The following is a 20,545-nucleotide window of genomic DNA, read 5'->3' on the forward strand; positions in this document are numbered from 1 at the left end:
TCCATGGGAAAGCCCGTGCTGGAGCAGTCTGTGCCTGAAGGACTGCAGCCCGTGGAAGGGACCCACACTGGAGCAGCTCTTGAAGGACTGCAGCCCATAGGAAGGACCCACACCAGAGAAGTTCATGGAGGACTGTCTCCTGTGGGAGGGACCCCACACTGGAGCAGAAGAGTGAGGAGTCCTCCCACCGAGGAGGGAGGAGCGGCAGAGACAATGTGTGATGAACTGACCCCAGCCCCCATTCCCTGTCCCCCTGTGCCGCTGGGCGGGGGAGGAGGTAAAGAAAATTGGGAGTGGAGTGGAGCCAGAAAGGAGGGAGGGGTGGGGGAAGGTGTTTCAAGATTTGGTTTTACTTCCCATTATCCTGTTTTGATTTGATTGGTAGTAAATTAAATTGATTTTGTTTTTTCCCCAAGTTGAGCCTGTCTTTTGCCCGTGACCAGAATTGGTGACTGACCCCTCCCTGTCTTTGTCTTGACCCACAAGCTTTTTGTTATATTTTCTCTTCCCCAACCCACCGGGGGGGAGGAGCGATTGAGCGGCCTAGTGGTGTTTTGTTGCCGGCTGGGCTTAAACCACGACACACATCTAAGATTTGTATGAGGAAGCAGTCCTCTACACATTCCAGGAACTTGATGGATGACATTTGAGCTGCTGTATTGTTCTAACAAAAGTCTGGGTAATTGAAGTCACTGTAAGAACCAGGCTCTGCTGACCCAAAGCTTGCTTAAGTGACCCAAATATTGCTTCGTTGGCCTTATTGTCTTGGTTTGGAAGTTGGTAGCAGATGCCTACTCTAAGATCCTCCTTGGAGATGACCCCTCTTCATCTTGACCCAGAGGCACACGATAGGGCTTCCACAATCGCCGTAGTTGACTTCTATATATTCAAGGTTCTCCTTAACATGAAGCGTGACTCCTCCACCTCTTCTTCCCTGCCTGTCTTTACACAACAGCCTATAGCCATCCATCATGAACCTCTTAAGACACTTCCAATCTAACTGTAAGATCTAACTGCATTCAAACTGCTCCACGAGTTTGAAACAGCATGCCTTATCTTCTGGGAAAAACAGTTACAAATTCCAGGCAATTGTACGTACATGCCAAGGCAACACAATGCAGGCTAATGGTTTAAATGCAGATTCTGGATACAAATGTATTTATTAAGTTCTGCTTAACAGTCAATGCAAGAGGTACATTAACTCCAGGGAATCCAGAGAGAAATGAAAGGAAAGAAAAATCTCTATATAAAAATCTATACACAGAGTGAAATGACTTAAATTCAACAAACAGGACTTGCAAGGGAGAGAAGCATTCAAAAGGACAGTGACAAATAGTCACAGATACTGTATAAACGTAAATTGAGACCATATCTGAAACTTTCTCATGCTGACTAGACAATCCTGTTGGATGGATAAAAAAAATGGCAGAACTCAGTCAAAATAAGAAATTAGTCAAGAAAGGAATTCTTAAGAAAAGAAGGAAGGAGTGAATAAAGAAAACCATTGGGAAGGGAAAGGCAGCTATCAGGAAGGGAGTATCTTCCCTTGACATGGTGTATATTAACCAGTTTGAAGATACCATTTTGGTTCCTGTTTTCAGGTTTTACCTCCCACCCACCAAACAAGCAAGGGACTATCAGTGGAAGCAAAGAACACCAGAAGTTTCACGGTCAGAACCACTTCAGCACTTGAACAAAAACATTTCAGGACTGGGAATTACATAAGAAGGTGTTCAAGTACACAGAACTACTCTTGTTATAGTTCTCAGAACAGCATATGCTAGAGTGACTGTTTATTCTTAGAAAAGACAGATGTGTAGCTCCTAAATAATTAAGACTGCACATGAAGTAGAACTTGCACTTGAGTAACAGTTTAGAACAGGCACTTTGGTGGGAACAAACACCAGCACCATTCTTAGACTGCCACTTTGACTATTAAAAAGCTTTGGCTTTGTGTCATAAGAAGATTCACATTTTTCTTTCCTTGAAAGGCCTCTATTCATGAATGATTAATGCCCAACAAAAGAAGTAGTTATGTAACTTTGATCAAACCAATACACATACAAATAGAATTTCTGCTTCATGCCCATCTTGTTCACTGCCACAGCAAGGGACTACATCTGAAAGAGTAGCAGATAGCACAGTACCGTATTTTATTAATGAGAGAGGATAAACCATTCAAAAACCAAACCAAAACAAAAACCACACACACACACAAAAAAAAAAAAAAAAAAACAACAAGGCAGGTAACCTGGCAATGTGATTTCAGGAGGAGAACTCTGGATCATGTTTCAAGCTCATAAACAATTTCTGCAGGATTTCTGCAAATTCAAAAGAAGACCTACAGTCTCTGGGGGGCAGAATGTAAGACCTTCTACTAGTATGGTGCAGACCTTACCTACAAGGTTACCTTCTCGTTAATTTTCACTCCTATTCAAGAGTACCATTAGTAATCACCCATGGGGTTAACAGAAAAGCAATGTTATGCAATCAGTCAGGATACTTTAATAACCATTTTCAAACAAATCGATAGTAGTTACAGCATGCTGAAGGCAATTGCTGGCCCATAGTCAATTGTCTGTGAATCACTCTTACAAGTTAATCCCAACAAAGGCTGGTCACCCAATATCCCCTTAGTAAATGACTAGTTTTTGTCAGGCTTAAAATGAAAACAAAACAAACCTTGGAATTTGTCTCAATACAAACACTTGTCTTGGTCTTATTTCTTTATTACTATTTTGTGATTAAGAATGGAATCCAAGGAAGACACAAAAAAGCTGCTCCTCAAGCCTTAGGGGAAATGTTCTTGATTCATCCATTTTATTACTACAAAAACATATTTATTGGAATCCACAAATGCAAATGGAAAAACAGAACTCTCTCACGCATTTTTCCTTACTCATGCACCTCTTTTAATGCCCGTGAAGGCAGCAAAATCTAGTTTCAAACCTAAGTCCGTTATTTCTTTCAATTCTTCTTGAATATTCTCATGCTGTAGAGCAAGCAAAAAAATTCAGCAACCTTCTGTGCCACACATTCTCTCTTTTAGAGACTGAAATAAATTTTTCTTCCTATTAGCCTCATGCAGAGGTTCAGAACATGGCTCTGAGTCCATGTATCAGCTGTAACTGTACAGCTGACAGTATACAGTGACTGTACAGTGATTCTTGGATCATTTAACCTATTATCAACACCTTCTGAAGCTCTAAGAAATGGAAGGATGAGAATAATCAGCAGGATAAACAACTGCAGCTGATGAATTTTAGACTATGAAACTAATTGGATTTGTAGCAAATGGTGCACACTGTGACAACTGCCTTTGCTACCTAAAGGTTAACAACAAAGCAAAAGTTTTACCATCCTCCCCTTGCTGATTAGGGTATTACTGTCTACTGCACAGGTGCTTTGGTGGTTTTTGTACTGAAAATGAAGACAGAAACCCATAAAGATGTTGCCAGTTTCAAACTAAACTGCCTTTTATTGGCTCTGATACTGTGGATGCTAATGTGCCAGGCCAGGATCTGTCCTCCTTGGCAGCATACAACAGCATAGACTTGAATGGGCGTAGGCACACAACCTCATCTCTCTCAGACCAGTCAAGGTCTTACTGGCTTACACTAATCTTCACTTCCAATGCTACTGCTGAAAAGGAGAGACCTGCTCTTTCTTCTCCAGTCCCCCAGATTTATGCATTGGTACTCCTCCCACTGTGCCAGCAACAGTTTCTCTGGTTCCAGCCAACCACTTACAAAAGAGCTGATAAAACTACAGGTTTTCAGCAGGATTAGTTCCCCGATTCACATAAGCACTAACATCAGCCACCCAGCTGAATAAAAAAATATCATACCCTCAACAACATAAAACAAATTGGATAGGGCTTATGTTTGTCCTTCTACTGGCTGCAGGAGGACAAGTGAAGTCTGAACTAGCAAAAAGCCTACCTCCTCAAAATTAATGTGTCATCACCTCCTGAACACATCTCAATGGACACTGAGTTTATGCTAGCTCAGTGCTTTGTGCCATATGGTCAGCACACTCTTGTCTTGTTAGTGGGAACCCTGGATTTCTCTCCAATCCACAACCAGAATCAGGTACAGTCTCTCCCCACTCTAGGTTTTCAACAAAAGTTAGTTCAGGAGAGAAAATCAAGACTTTCACACAAATTCAGGTTAAACTGCAACTTATGCAGATAGTGAGAAGGAAAGCATGAAACCATGTGATTAAGTATAATGTAAACTACAACTCCTGCAGCCATGCAAACTGAGAAATTGCCCATTCTGTGTACTACTGCACCAGAGTGCTAGTATTTCAAAGCTGTTAGGGACATGTCTCTTCCACCTACCATCAGTTGCCTGTTAAATGGGAACAGATCAGCAAAGGGAAAAGAGCTGCAATTCAGGAAGAGTTGTACTGGGGATAAAATGCTCCAAGTGAAGTCCCACAATTTCTAAACTGTTGAGACAAAAAGCCTCCCAGACAGACTCTGCTAGAACCAGTTCCACATTCAACAAATGGGATCACCCTACCTCTTTAGATTGCTCTATATGCAAGTAATAGATTAGCAAATAATAGAGGAATTTATTGTAATGACTTTGTTATTTTTACCTCAAGCTATGAAATGCCTTCACTGTATCTCATAATACTTATATAATTCCACCTTTAGTATTCCCACATTTTCTATTTTTGTCAGTCTGCCTTGCTGTCCACAATACGAACATATTCAAAATTAAATTTAATTCTTTGTCCTGTCTACTGCCTCTCCACAGTTTTATCCCTGCATATAAAAGGTTAAATTGTCTTCATTCTGATGAAATGTAACTTTTCTCCTTTCTGTCAAAAGTTACTATAGATTTTCTCTGTATTTGTCATATGACATTGCTAAAAGGCCTGTAGAGAGAAAAAATTATATGCAGAGTCATAAAGCATAACAACAAGTTACAGGATGAAAACAGAATATAATACAGAACAGCAACAGTTAGGTATGTGGAATATCTGCATCACCGATAAAATATTCTAGCACCCAATGTGCTGTCTCATGAATTGCTGTTCTCTACAGATGGGTCTTCCACTCCCTCTACATCATCCAAGCTGAAATCCTTTTTCAGAGTAGCAAAATAAATGAGAACTTAAATCCTTTCAAATCGGGTATTAAGTTTGCACATGATCCCACAGATGTACTAAGCAGTACTTTAACATTGCTTTTGCTACAGATAATTGCTTTCAGGCTAATTCTGTAAAATTTAATTTGCTATTTTCATAAAAGAAAGGTGTTAATCAGGTACACATAATGTATGTAAAGGTAGTTTACATTCAGCTAACAAAAAATCAACTGAACTGAAGCTATTTAACAGCTGTGCAAGTTAGGGACAAGGCTGGTGAAAGGAGTGGAAAAGTTTGCCTTTTAAAAAAAATGAAAAAAATCCAAGGATGACAAAAATACAGGTACTATAGTTCCAGAAAGTATATTATACATGGCTCAGTAATTATTTCCATTAGAGTGTCAAGGCTGTAAATGGCTGGCAAACCTAACTAACCACTGATGTGACAGTAAAGGATTGGTTCTGAGTACATAGTGCACAAAGACTTCAGATATGGTAAACAGCTTTTAAACAAATTTTTTTGTATTTTCTCTATATTTGTATGGGACTATTAATGACAGAAAACAAATCATTTAATGAACCATGAGCAGAGAGGAACTGAGTGGGCTGTAGGCTTCATTTAATTTAGTAGAAGTTCCCTTCTACTCTCATTCACAAAGTTTTTTCCCATTCTTTTAACTCTCAATTGTTCTTTGCTAAGTCTTTATGTATTCCCCACAAGCAGCTCATGAAAAATATAACTCTAATATTCTTGCCTTCTTTAAAAGTAAATATCCTAGGGACATCCTTTAGGACTGCGTGGATGTAAACTTTGTCCTTGTTTATCTGTTCTCCGTTTTTATAGCTCATTTTATTGCAGCTGAAGTTTGGCCTATGAACTTTCTGGGGCAAAGATGGTGATTCTTCCAGAAGACATCTGCCTTATTGCAGGTGCTATAAAGCAATGAAAAAAAGGTGAACTCTGCCTCAGCAACTCCAACTCATTATCACTCTGGAAGGCAAGATGATGTTTGCTTTCTTTCACCCTCTGTACTACTGTCATTCAAACAGGTTTTAAAATCTGCCTAATGAAACGGTAGAGATACCTAGTTATCAGAGTTCTATGTAAGACATAGGGACAAAAAGGCATCTGAGCAGAAGCCACCACTGATTAACACTGTTCTGCAGCCATGCTTCCCACAATGTAGCTGCCATTAGTTCATTTCTGTCTACTGCTGTCTGTGGAGAAGCCTGCTCATCTCCCTCACCAGCCCACTCTGCTGCTTAGCGGGACTTAATGAACTGGACTGGTGCAATAGCTGCCTTCCTTCAGGCAGCATTCTCAGTGAAGTTAAAAAAGAATAAAATACATTAAATCCACAGGGTCTCGCTTAGTCAAAATGATTCAAGCCACATGGGTTAAGCCAGATGTGAATTTTCTACTACAAGTAAGCATTTGTTCTTCCGTTATAGTGGTTACCGTAAGTACCAGGAATCCACACACACTATCACTCCCATGCAAACACAGTTTATCTTTTCCAGACTCCTGAAAAGATACAAAGTCTCTATAAATTGTGTAAAACCTTAAGCCAAACCACCTGAGATGAGTGCCTATTGAAAAACAGTATGTCATCTTCAAGCAGCATTTAAAAAGAGCTCTCTTTGAACATTAGGAAGTTGCAATTAGATTCAAGATGTATGTGTGGTTATTGCCTAGTCCACTGCCTCTGCACTAGAGCTCTCTGGTCTTTGAGTGCCTGCTGTGCTTACAGTCCCATTGAAACAACACTTCTTGCAGCTGCTTCTGCTGAAGCTTCTGGAGGTGGCTACCCTATCTCAGCATGCTCTCTGCAGCTGCCGTATTTGAGCTATCAATTTCCTTTTACATTACATCACAAACAAGGACATAAAAATAGAATTACTAGAAAATCCCACTGACTGAACTAGTTTTAGTGTTTCTCCACAACTTGTAACCATGGGTCACTACAGCCACAGTACTCCTTCACTCTTCCTTCAGTTCACACTGTTTTTCTCTCTATCAAATATTTGACCAGCTGCTGCAGGTCACAGTTCATGAAGGTGGACTTCTGCCCATCATCCTCACCTCTGGATCTTGCTGCTGGGGGGGGCAGGTCTAGGGGTTTGTGAATGGCTTTTACTACGTTGTTCTTTCTTCCTACAGAACAAAAATACCTTAGTGCTGCTAGTCTGCTTTGCAAGAAGCAGCTGTGACCTCCAGAGGAAAAACTACCCAATGTTTTTCTTACACTAAGGCAATCTATAACTCAAAATAACCAGAAAGACAGACAAGTATTTATTTGTACAATGCAGATGTAATTAGAAATGGTCCCATAGACCTAGAAAAATGAAGGTATGCAGCAAAGAGCAGAAATATCCAGGGTGTATCTCTTCTTTCAGAAAGTTGAAATTATACTGGTCTATGCCACATTCTTTGGTCATTCTATTTCTTTGCACCCCAGAGCAAAGTCTCAATACAAACTAAGGCAGCACTACATGCTGCTCTATATAGTGTTGGCTGTGCTTTTTAAATTATACATATCAATAGCTGTGCTATTAAAATATAAACAGTAGAACTTATCTTTTTCTGGCATACTATGCTGAATGCTAACATAAATGCTAGATCATTAAACAAGTGCAACTGATAATATTTTATAATTTTTTCCCCCTCTTTATATAATTACTGTTCAGAGTTGGTAAAGGTAGTTTTCTTGTAGTTCTTTGAATAATTCATTCTTCCAGCTCAACTGCTATATCAGAATGATTTTCTGACCCAAGCTGAATCTGATCTCACTTTATTTTCCAAAATTGGATTCAGGTGACTTCATGGCTTTCAATTAATTTTTTGTCCATTTCAAAACATTTATGCCAAAGTTTCAGAAGGGGTCATGAATCCAAGTGCTTTGGTTCTTCTCTTTATCTCTCCAAGAAAAAGAATTTGAGACCTGTAAAGTTGGTAGTAGCCATTGCTCCAGGCAAAGCCAGTGCAGACAGTCACTTCAATATCTTTACAGAAGTAAAAAGTGCTCAAAAGTCTGCCATTGAAGACATAGGTCCCAGTGCAGCAAAAACTCCAGTAGCGAAGTTTCAATGTCTGCAAGAATAAGTACCCTATGTGCAGACATGAGATGCAGGCCATAAGCCAATGCCAAAAGTGATGCAGCAATGCTGCTCATACATGTTTGCAAGGTCTAACAATAGGTAGCTGGCTTCCTTTATCCAAGCAAATTCCCTTTGCTCCTGGGCAAACTGACTCACGCTTACGACAAGCAGTTTTGAACAGGTTACATAAAGTGCTTGTAATACACTAAGCAGAAGAGCCACAAGATATGTAATAATGAGAAACAAAGTGTAATTGTATACATGTGTGGCAGCCTTCGGATTACAAGTAGAGATTCTGGTAATCTAGTCACAGGTTTCCACGAGTACACTATATATATCTGCTTTGATTTCTGGTATGGTTTTCTTTGACACACTTAATGTGCTTTGACAGACATGTCTGTGCCCCATTCTTGCCACCATACTAGTATTAAGCATCAGAATGCTACTGAAATCTGTTTTGTCAGGAAGCAGATTTAGGGACTACTGTGTGATACATATGCAGCTTTTGTGTTGCGATGTCGTCAGCAGCTTCTCACAACAAAGTCTGGAAAGTATCAGGAAGAAATAAAAAAAAGTGGCTATTGCATACTCCAGACTTCAGTGATAAGACTGTGATGGATATCCAAGAGAAGCTACAGTCTGGTGACTGCATTTTGTTGCCAGGCTCCCTTCCTACCTTTGCTTAGGATCTTCAAGCATGAAATGGAGCAAATAACTACAGCCTGTCCTCCCCCACCCCCCTGCCCTCTGTTTCTCTCTGAAAAAACAAACAAACAAACAAAAACCCAAACCAAGCCAAACAAACCCAACCCAAACGAACGAACAAACCAAAAAAAGCCCATCCTCAAAGAGCTGGCCACAGTTTGCATAATTTAAGATTTCTTTGATCTCAAAGTTATTTGAATTGTCTACCTTAAAAGCTGCATTGAATACGTATCTGTGAAGTTTCTCTTCCATTAACTAAGTTCTTTGATTAAAAGTGGCTGAAATTTTTTAGGTGATATTCACACTGTAAACTCAGCAACTTCCTGAAATTTACAGATACAAAGAAAAATCAGGAGGAGTTTCAGAGACTGTAATGCTTGTAGCAAATGACGGCAGCTGAACAGCCCAATAGACCCACCTTAAATAACACCATTTTAAAGAGAGGATACGCAAGGGAAGGTTGTGGTTTTCAAAAGAAAAGCAAAACCAAAACCAAACAAACAGAAAGTTGTGTTCCATCATCTCTCAAGGACTTTGACTAAAGAATATTAGACAATTAAAAGCCAGAAGAGCATTTATGTCAGATTGCACTGGCAGAAAAACCCGAAGTTAAAAAAAAAAAAAACAACCAACCCCCCCAACCCCAAAACCCGAGCTGAATGAAGAAGCATGATTCATAATAGAAACTGTGCCATTGTCTTGGTCTGTTTATGCATTTCAGAGTCTCAAAGGATATTGTAGCAATGCCCGTGCAAGGCCTTGCACAAGGTTTTAATAATATAAGACATTTTCTTGGAGCTCCAAGGTGTTTACATTCATGCATGTGGCAAGTCAGATTTTCTTCTGCCAGGGAAGTGGGCCAAAACTTGACTATTGTAGGAAATTGAAGAATTGCAGATTTAATTAATTCAGATAAAGATGTTACCTACCTCTATTTTAGCTGAGCTGAACAAAATCATAAAGAAAATATTGGAAGAATCTGAAGTCCCAGAAATGCAACTGATAGGCCTACAGACGACTTATTATTCCGGAAAGCTTTAACCTGGATGAAGTCAGAGATGCTTTCCTGGAGAAAGTTTGTTTTTACCCAACTGAAGTGAACTTTAAAACAATGAAGAACAGTCATTACTCCAGATGTTTGTAATATATGGATAGCTCTTATAACTAATCTACATAGATTCATGACACATTTGGAACATATTGCTACTGCACAGCAAATATACCAGAGATCAGGAATAAACTTTTCCATTATAAACAAGATTCCTTCTTCCCCCAGGATCAACAAGTAACACCTTTGGGAACTCTCCCAAGGCCAAACTATGCTAAAGAGTTACAGCCGGCCAAAAGACACTGATGCATACATACAGGGAAAGGACAAGCACATTTTGAGGATTGTCCATTTTCACCAGTGCATGATTAAGATGCTTTTTCTTAGCACAGAGCTACAAACTTATTTATCACAGCTAACTAGTCAACAGAGATGAGCTGCGCTGGATGAGAACATCACCCTCAGCAGTGCACACCTTGACAGTACAAACAGAGTGCAAAAGGCAGAATTACAGAATGAAGAGGGTGTGGATTAAGGAGTGTTTAGTTCCCATTCATTCTCCATCTGCTGCAGCAACCGAGTCCCACACCACTAGGTGCAACTGCAATGTCCTTTCCACACTAGTCAGTCCAGTCCAGCTGCTACTCAAAGCAGTATCTACATCATCTGCTCCAGAGTCTTCAGAAGTAAGGGGGAGTGAACCACAAGGTAAAGAATGTGAAGGTTTTCTACATGCCCCAGCAGAAAACTGTTTTTCTTCAAACAGCTGTTAGAAATAATTTGTTTTCTGATGGAAATGGCTTTTAGTAGGCCATCATTCACCTCTGTATCAATGGGACAGATTGTATTGGCTAAGGTAAGCAGTTTCATTTACACTAGATAAAAAACACCTTTATCTCCAAGACAAAAATACTAATTTTTTACACTTGCATAAAACAGATTGATTAAAAAAAAATCAAGTATTTGCAATTATTTTCTCTATTTTTCCCCCAGGTTTCTCTTATAAGATAATGCACAGTTCTCAGTAAGGGATATTTACATTTCCAGATCAAGCAACTAAAACATTGCTTAATATATATTGATTACTTTGGCTTATTTCCCATTGGATCTGGCACAAGAAAAATGCCTCTAAAGCCAAAATATGTATTTAATTTTCTCTTATGGGTCATTGGATTTTACATCACAAAGCAGATGTTCTCCATGCATCACTTTTCCTGTTTGTATGCAATTTATATATATATATATATATATGACTTAAGCTGAGCTGACATAATCTTTGCATGCTATTATGAAAGATGAATGGACACAGGTTATAATTAAGTAAAATGCAAAATTGTTTAAAACAAAAGGTTATTTTGCTTTTTAGATCAGATTCAGGATTGCTCCCCCTCACCCCCCACCCAATGCAAGGAAAATGTAACCTTTCAGCAGGGCAGTATCAATGCATCCCTTATCCCTACAGATTTCATTTTATTTTGGGTGTTATAGACATTCCAGCATGCATCTGAGTATCATGTAGTTTTTGCCACAAAGCGACTGCAGATCCTGAATCAGCAAGCCCCTTTGCAAGTGCTGGGAGAGGATGAAGAGGCACATTAGCATTTTGCTCTGTGAGAAGATAAAGAACCCAAGGAAGATTTTAAAGTGAAGACCAAACCACACAGCTCATGACATAATTACTGTTACCGAGTCCTCATGTAGAACCAGTGGGTCCCACAACAGGAGACAATGGCAGGATGACCTTAACTCTTCCTTCACTAATCTCTCTGCTTTGCAAGGGTGACCTTTTACCCACGGTGAGATTGAGACTGAAACTGTCATCACATGTCAGGATGACTATCTCTCAGAATTGTCACTAGAAATCCCTTGAATTACCCACATAAAACTTGACATCACAAAACTTTTCTAACGTCTGTGTTTCTGAACTACATGCTAGCTACTGATTCTACTTCCAGCTATACTACTGTTCCATTGAAACCCTCCATGCCCACATCTCATGACACAACTTCTTTGGCTACCAGACCTTTTCAGGGGAGCACATCACCCGTAAGAATATTCCAGGTCAAAGATATATACCACTACCTCAGGTCCCATGCCACAAAAGTCCTTCACAAACTTACTCAGTCCCATTTTAACAGCAGTTATACAGCTGCCCTTGTGCTATACATTAGAGGTCAAAGCAGAGCACAGTAAAAACCAGAATTGCCACAATTCAAGCCAAGGTACTGTCCTTTGCTTTTCTAAGCTGAACAGCACAAGCTTCTTCACCTTTATCATGGTTTGGGTTTGGGTTTTTTTTTGAAAAGCAGAAGTGAAGCCTCTGAGCAATGAGTATGGGTTAGCAAGCACGGTGTGACTTCAGAACTGCACGAGTACCTCACCTAAGTGTTTCCACTGCGATCAACAGCAGTGGTAGATGGGAACAGGAGCTGCCCGAGTAGCTGAAAAAGCACCAGCTGAAGAAACAAGCTCTTCCCCAGCCCAGATTTCTGGAGGAAGTGGCACAGGAAGTCACAGAACAGAACTGCAAGTATTTTCCAGCCAGACAAACCAAGTGCAACAACCCATGACTGGAGAACTGTAAATGCAATACCTGTATAAAAGAGTGAAGAAAAGTGATGTGGGCAATAAAAGACAGGCGGGTCTTAACTGTAAACAAGACTTCAACAGAGCAAGATCTCCTTGTGAAAGTTACTTAAAAATATGGAATTAAACGGGAAATGGCATGAAATGCCTCTGTCAAACACAGGTCCTGCCAGGCTCACCCTGTAACCAACTTTCTAGACATATGCAGTGGATTCCTCTGGACTTCTGTAAAGAATATGAAACAATGTTACATGGAATATCTGAAGAAGGTGAGAATTAACAGGAAGTGTAAGGCTTGCAAGGAATTTGGCTTAAGAGGAGAGATACATTGTTAAAAGTTAAAGCATCAGGCAAAAGCATGCTACCAGTAACCCCTGCATGGATAAATTGTGAGGTCAAAATTTATTAATTTTTTTATTAACATTATAGGAAAAAGCAGGAGCATAATGATAATATTTGGTAATAACACTAAACTATGGGGCATATGCAACACAGGATCCTGAACACAGAACTGAGGGTGTAAGTATAAGAAAAGGAATTAAACCGCCATAAAAGACAAGTACAGACAACTGGTGGTTCAAGGGAAAGGGCAGAATTTGGAGATGATAGTCACAGTGATCTCCTGATGTGATGTGGTTGTGAATCCTAGGTTTTGTCAGAGATGTGTTTCCAGTAAATACACAGAAGAATTTGTCCCATGGTGAGATGTCTTTACAAGGCTTCCTCTAGAATATTGTGAATTTAAGAGCTGAACAGGAACAGAGAATAGCATGTAGGATGACTGGGGGGAATGGACACTCACCTGTGGAGGGACTACCAGGATTGGTCTTGTCTAGTCTAGCAATATAAAACTGCAAAAGTGTCCACCTCAGGCACTGAATTTCTTTTCCTTTCTCGTACTAGATGTCAAAAACAATTTAGACTTCAATATTTTAATGTCACAAGCTGGGAGACTGAACATAACCTTATCTAAAAAGAAAAAAAGCATTTTCTCAAACATTATTTCCTTTCATTTCTGAGAAAATTATCTGGAATGTTAACATCACCCAGATACTGAAAATATAGCTGCCAACAAAAGGGGTGGGAAAAGAAAGTAGCTTATTATTCTCCTTGACTTCACTAGCAGTGCTGTAGGCAACACTCAGAAATGCAGAACCCTAACCCATGTTATATACTGTAGGAGTATGTGGATCTCTGTGCTAGACTACAGAAATTAAGAAAAAAAATCACCACTCCTTTGAGGTGATCTGTCAAGAAATGATCAAATCCGGCAGCTAACAATTTCATTGTGTAAATATGTGTAGAAAAATGTGCATTTATAGCTCCCATTAGTTATCAACAGTGCAAGGTGGACCTAAATAATGCTGGTCCCTGACAATCAGTGACAGAAAAACAAAACCGAAACCAGCATCAGCTACTGTTACAACACCTAAATAGGCCTCTGCTGCTACCATTGATGCATGCTCCTACATTAAATATGTCCTCTCTTAAACAACATTTCTTTTTTAAAAAACAAAGCAAACAAAAAGTGTACTGTTTGGCAAAGCACTGAGGAGGTGGTAGGGTAGGTTTGCAGTCCAGACACATCGCATAAACATTCAAAGCGTTTGGCAACTTACTGTACTAAATTTCTGACAACAGTGTTTATGCCCAAAGGTGTATCTGTTGCTAAGAGCAAAGAATTTCCATCTATCTAGCAAGAGTGTATACTTCAAAGCTGTACTGAACAAGCTTTCAAATAGTCAGCTCTGCAGTGGGTAGAAATGTCTTATGATTTTACAGAAGGAATAAGGTACTTTCAAAAAATCCATAGAATGTGTTTTGTTTGTTCTTGTATTTAGTCAGTTCTCCAATATATTTCACTTACACCAGGTTTGAATTACCAATATGAAGGGAAAAACATGCAATGAAAATGTTGTAAGTCTTATTTACCTTTTTATATGTTTTCTCCTCATTTGGCTTTCCAGAGGTAACATCTCCATTTTCAGTAACAGACGACATCTAACAACAAGAAGCTTAAGTTATAAAAAAAGTACTTGCTTTAGAGAAGTAAGTGTTCAGAAAACATCATACAATTTGTTATCCATTTTTTGCTAAATTAAAACTTTTTAGAGGACAGCAAATCACCAAGATCAGTGACATATCTAGGATACTCCTGGAAGGATTTTCCAGGCATACTAAAAGGACAGCACTGCCCCAGGAACATATTCAGCATATGCCTGATTCTACATAACCCTCTATTTCTTTTTCCCCACACCAGTATGCAGGTTTGCAGGAAGACGTTGCAGTGAAATCTTGCTCCTCAGCAGACAGCATGAGATGATCTTGAAAGCTACAATGATGGTCAAAACTATGAAGCTTCTGGGCCAGATATTCAGTGGCATGTCTCAGAGGTCCAAGGCCTTTGGCTGCATTGACATGCTGTATCTCCTCAAAGGAGCAAGGAGATATTCAACACTGCATCTTATCATGACTTCAAAGTAATGCTAGATCAAGAATAAACCACTAAGTCAGAGATCACTTGGGTCAGATGCTCTTAAGTGTGGCTGCCAAAGTGAATAAAACAAAAAGCTACAAGGACGTGTTTTAAGATCATTCTAGATTTTGCCAACACTTTCACAATGGAAGTATACATACCCTTACGAACAACAGGACAAGTCATCTGGAGCTGAGAGCAAAGATCAAGCCATTCATGGGAGTTAATGTCTTCTAGAACCTATTAAAGGAAAAATCTGTCTATCACTATGCCATCACAAATTTACATCTCGTAAAATAGCTTTAGATTTCTTTTTTCTACTATTCTTCAGCCCAAGAAAGAACCCAGCCATGAGTGATGCTTTTCAAGAATCATCTCAAATAACTTGGTTACTAATGGGTCATTTAATGTACTTAGAAACTAGCAGTATTACACAGGATAGAATCAGTGCAGTCTAATTTCCCTTTGCCCTAGATATTTCACTACTGTGGTACAAGCAACCCTACAATAAAACATTTATGTAGAGCAGTAGACATACATGCTCTGGAATGTTGTTTAATTACATGATCTTTTCCAAAATTAAATACTAAACCTTATAATCTCCACACACTTGGGATAGCCCATATTTTAATCCCACCAAAGCCAAAAATATAAGCAATAGGAGTGACAGTTTGGGGGACTGCACACTGAATAGTTGTAGATAACAAATAAACTCATTTTGGAAGTTTTCCATAACGGTAGTTACTATCAGTATAATTTCTGCGAGTTGTCTTGTTGAGGTCAGCTATTTCATAGTTAAAATGGTTTGACTAAACATATGAGAAAATATTACATAATCAGATATTATCTGATACCTCTTTAGAATCACGTCTCCCTCCCATCTTCCACATCTGTTTTAAGCCACATCAGTAAAGCTGTTTCTCAATTTAATTTGTCAACCACACAGGAAGCAAAAAAAATTTCATTTGTCTTTAATGAGTATAAATAGCATCTTGTACATAACTAATAATTGATTTAAACCCCCCACACACACTCCCAGGCCTCATTCACTGAATTTAATTTTCCAGTAATGTGAAAAGTATACATAACACAACTACGAAACCTTTTCATAAAAGGCTTCAAAACCATATTTTCCTCCTCTTCAGAGAAGCATACTATTAACTGCACCTGAGATTAAAAAAAAAAAAAGAGACAACAAATAGAACTGGATTTTCTGAGAACAAAACAATGCCTCCTTAGAAAAAACTCTTTTAACATTACAGACCAGTATTTTCCTACTGCAGCTAGCTACATTCTTCATTGTAGCCTTCATGCAATTAACGTATCTTCATCACCAATTCCTTTACTTGTATTGTTTAGATTAGCATCATCCTACACATCAGACTCCTACATAAAGGCAACAACTCAGTTTTGATCGCTTTTAAAACCGAGTGTAGTTTATCTAGCTTACCTATATTCACACTTTTAATATTAATTAATACTTATCCATGCTTGTAACTCTATCAGTACACAAACACAGACATCAAGAACTTTTGTTAAAACAGCTTTTGTAGGAAAAGAAATGTCATTTTAATCACTAGTAGGATGAAGACTATTGAACCAACTGATCCCTGGGTAAAACTACCAAAAACCCCAAACTGTTTTTCTCCACACCGCCCCAAGACTATCGATATAATAAGATGTTCTACTACTCCCCAAACTTCCTAAAATACGATCATACATACTCAACAAAAGCCAAATATGAATGCAACATGGGAACTTTCTTTCAATAAGAAGTTAGCTAAAGAAAACACTCATGCCAGACATGGAAGAAAAGCCTGCTTGTTCCCAGCATAGTCAAACAAATTATTCAGGAACACTTCATTCATGTGAAAATACACCCCTGTAATACTGCCAAGAATAGGAAAACAGACAATGAGATCCCAAGTTCAGTAACCACCAAGTATGAAAACTCATACACCATGAAGAAGGTAAATTTTTCCTATCTATGCCAGTTTATTTCATTCCTAGAGGCATCTAGAATAGAATTATTCCAGTTCCTAATCTTTTGAGAAACAGAGCACACAGCTCTAACTTAACTGGGTTTGTGTTAAATCTCTTTCAAGATCTTCACTGTGACAACTGTCTCCTATTCCATGCTAATAATTTTTTTGCAAAGCAAGCATTACTTCATGTATTTTCTCCCTGCTCTGCAACTACTGAAATGGTACAGGGTGCCTTGTCACAAGCTTTATATCGTGCATAGCAAGAGCTACTGTCTCAGTCCTGCTGAGGTTTAACAGTAAAAAGACAGGTCACAACTTACAGTCTTGGACCCACTTCCAGGCTAAACTATAACTATTTATTTATTTATTACAATAGCAGGAAACCACTGTAGCTAAAGCATAGGATCTCTGCATGTATCTGACAAAGGGCAGGCTCGCAATAAAGTAAGACTGGAAAGGGGGGGGGTAGAGGAGGAAAACATTCAGTCTCAAAAACACTGCTGGTATTCAGTGAAAAACTGGGCTATAAAAATCTCCTGTTTAGCTTCTTAGGTGCCAAAAAATCTACCCGATAACAAATAAGATCAACATTAAAGTCCAGTAGAAATTTAAAGAGTATATTACCTAAATGCTCTTGAAGTGTCAACATTTTGGTCATGAGTCTTATTCGCAGCAAAATCTAGCTTGACATGTTCAGTTCCTGAGACACAAGTCTACAGCCTTTAATTCCAACTTTCTGCTCAGAACATCTCCTTGTCCTAAATGCAGACTTAAAAGAATCACACCTACTCAATATATGCTTCAACCTTTCAACGAAAAACCTGTGTTTTACAGTTTAGTTTCTCACACAGGAATTGTTTAATCGTATCCCTCTTAACTCACACGAACTGCAATTTCCATGATTCTGGGCAAAAAGTTGCATTTCCACCTAAAGCTACAGGAGCACCTTTTTAATTTGTCTGCCTAGCCAGAAGCCTGCTACATCAGCACCGCCCTGCCCACCATGCAGCCGGAGTTTTGAGAACTGAGGTGACACACAGCAAATGCTAGCTTCCTACCCAGCCTCTCTTTTTTGTTTCTGAATTTTTAATTGCATTTTCCTTATATAGCAGAAATTCACCTTTTACTGACAGCATAAGGCATTCATTTTGCCAGATTATAAGTAGCTATCTGTTTTTACACAACCTTAATTGCTTAGGCCTAGCTCACAGGAACAGGTACTGGTACTAACACTTGAATGGCCTTTCAGCTCAATTTCAAGTGAACTTTAGAATTCTCACCTTCAATGAAAGCCAATAGCCATGACAAATGCTGTCGTTAGGTTCCTACAGGCCTCACACATTTATTCATCCAAACAAAAATTAGTTCTGCCTTCTTTGCATTATCAAGAAAACAGTATTTATGTGAAGAATGCATTTCTTAGCATCTTTAGATCATTTTCTTAAACAAATAATTTTTTAAGGGTACTGATAAAACATGCTATTTAGGAATCACATTCCAAATACAGGCCACGTAGCTTCTCACTACAACTGCTGCCTTCTCCTGGCTGAGAGTTAAATTTTTTTTTTTTTAACTAGCTTTTGTGACAGACATCTCCCCAGGTATACTGGTGGCAGGCTTCTACAGTGGCTAGTACATTCAGAAAGAGAAACTTAATTTCAAAGAAAATGTATTGCTCTCTTTTCATCTGGCATAATCTACCATTTTAAATATGAGGAGTAAAAGCAAAATGAAATGACACTTAAAATTTTCAGTGGACTCAGGGAGAGTACTAGAAGTTAAAGAATACAAGAAGCAGTTATGCCTGTCCAAGACCAATAGTATACAAATAAAATAGACTGGTGCACATTTTTAATCTTTAAGAGTCTGAAACACACAGCTGGATTTTCAGGAGACACTTTTTTTTTTTTTTGTAAGTGAATGCATTGGGATGGAATACACAATTTTGGAATTAATCCAGAAATTTGGTTCTGATGCTTCTGTGCATTTCAGATAACCGGTTTGTTACAGATAGCCACTTTCTAATCCTTAAACAGTTCTCTTCCTCCAGGAACACAAAAAACCCTCAGAATGGGGCAGCTGACTCCTCAGAAAAGCACACAGAATCTCATCTTAAATTCATACCAAGGATATTAAGTCAGCACCAGACAAAAAATGGAGATGATCAGAATAATCATTTTATCTGTCCTAAGTAACTGGAAGTTTTCAACACAAGATTGCATTCTTGCCAATGGCAGTTTGTCAGCACAACATGTAAAGATATTGCCAGATATTTCTAATTCTATAAATAGCATTTATAGTGTATTCCATTAAAAAGAGTCATCAGGTTAAATTCCTTGGTAGCCCTTGTCACTCCTCTGTTACGACTTTAAAGCAGCATCTTTTAATACAACTATGAAAATCACAGCTATTTCATTTATTGCAAAACTCACTTTTAGTGGTAAGATTTGCCCAGTCATACTTTCCCTTGTGGTAGTTGTGAAAGTAGCTTGACAAATCAGTTCCTCAATTCACTAAAGGACTTGCAGATCTATATGGCAACACACTTCCAACAAACCACTTGGGGGACAGAATCATACACTGCCAGATTTCAGCTCCAGTGTGAAACTGGAAATCTTTGTTACACAGTGATGCTGTAAGGGAAAAAGCTTCTAAACCGAAAATGTTCCACAGCGGAGGTGATACAGAGAACGAACTGCTTATTGATTAATGATCCAGCTTGTCTTGATTATCTCTCTGTAAGTTTACATACCAAGGACTGGTGTTTGTCAAGGATTAAGCCTGTCAGAGACTGGTACTTGTCAAGGACTGATACGTCAAACAGAGGGAGCCATGAGCAACCACAAAACTTAATTGTTTGATGAATTTACGATCTTGTTGAGAGGGCACAAGCAGAGGCCTTGCTTGAATAGATAGGGTTGGAAAAGATAAGAACTCCTGCCTTTGTTCTTGTCCTTGTAGATAATTTAGCTTAAACTAGCCATATGGTTTTACATCACTAATGAAAACTTAGATAATAAGAGCACTAACAAGCATTTTATAGGGACTAACATGCATTCTTTAGGATAAGATGTATCAAAACATGTAAAGGACCATACTGCGCATAATCACCTGAGAAGGGTCAAGTAGCAGACAAGTGAGGAAGACTAAGGAAGACCACCAGAGGACTCCTGAAGACCACTAGAGACCTTCAATGCACCTGCATAAAGGACATTTGCATATGCTAATAGTTTCCTGAAAAACTAACGAATATGTATAATATCTCTCAGAAATCTAGTGAATATGTATGTAGAGCATATACTTAACCTGCACAATTAGACCTGACGGTGTGCACGTTAGGAGGAGCGATCCCCCTTGCACCCAGTGCTGTAATAAACATACCTGCTTTCTAACTCTCTGTGAGTTGTAGAGTTTGTTTCCGCGCATCAGAGGAAATCCATCAAGACATACTCATTAATGAAAAACTACTCTCTAAGTACTTGTCCTCTTGTGATCCCCTCCCTTCCCACTTCAAGTGCCCCAAAACCATTAATGGTATTCTTGCAGC

At 38.8% G+C, this 20,545-nt stretch overlaps 1 protein-coding gene across 7 annotated transcripts in view; it reads right to left on the bottom strand.

The window, feature by feature from the left end:
• The window catches only part of PIP5K1B (phosphatidylinositol-4-phosphate 5-kinase type 1 beta), a 124,068-nt gene that overhangs the window by 73,042 nt on the left and 30,481 nt on the right, over window positions 1-20,545 (bottom strand). For all 7 annotated transcript variants that reach the window (XM_069776560.1, XM_069776558.1, XM_069776553.1 and 4 more), the window contains 2 exons: window positions 15,175-15,253; window positions 14,470-14,538 (listed from right to left, as the gene is read on the bottom strand). In XM_069776560.1, the coding sequence (XP_069632661.1) occupies window positions 14,470-14,538 (69 nt within the window). In that variant the 5' untranslated portion in view covers window positions 15,175-15,253. The remainder of the gene's footprint in view (window positions 1-14,469; window positions 14,539-15,174; window positions 15,254-20,545) is intronic.

This window comes from Haliaeetus albicilla, chromosome Z, assembly GCF_947461875.1.
Source record: "Haliaeetus albicilla chromosome Z, bHalAlb1.1, whole genome shotgun sequence".
NCBI lineage: Eukaryota > Metazoa > Chordata > Aves > Accipitriformes > Accipitridae > Haliaeetus > Haliaeetus albicilla.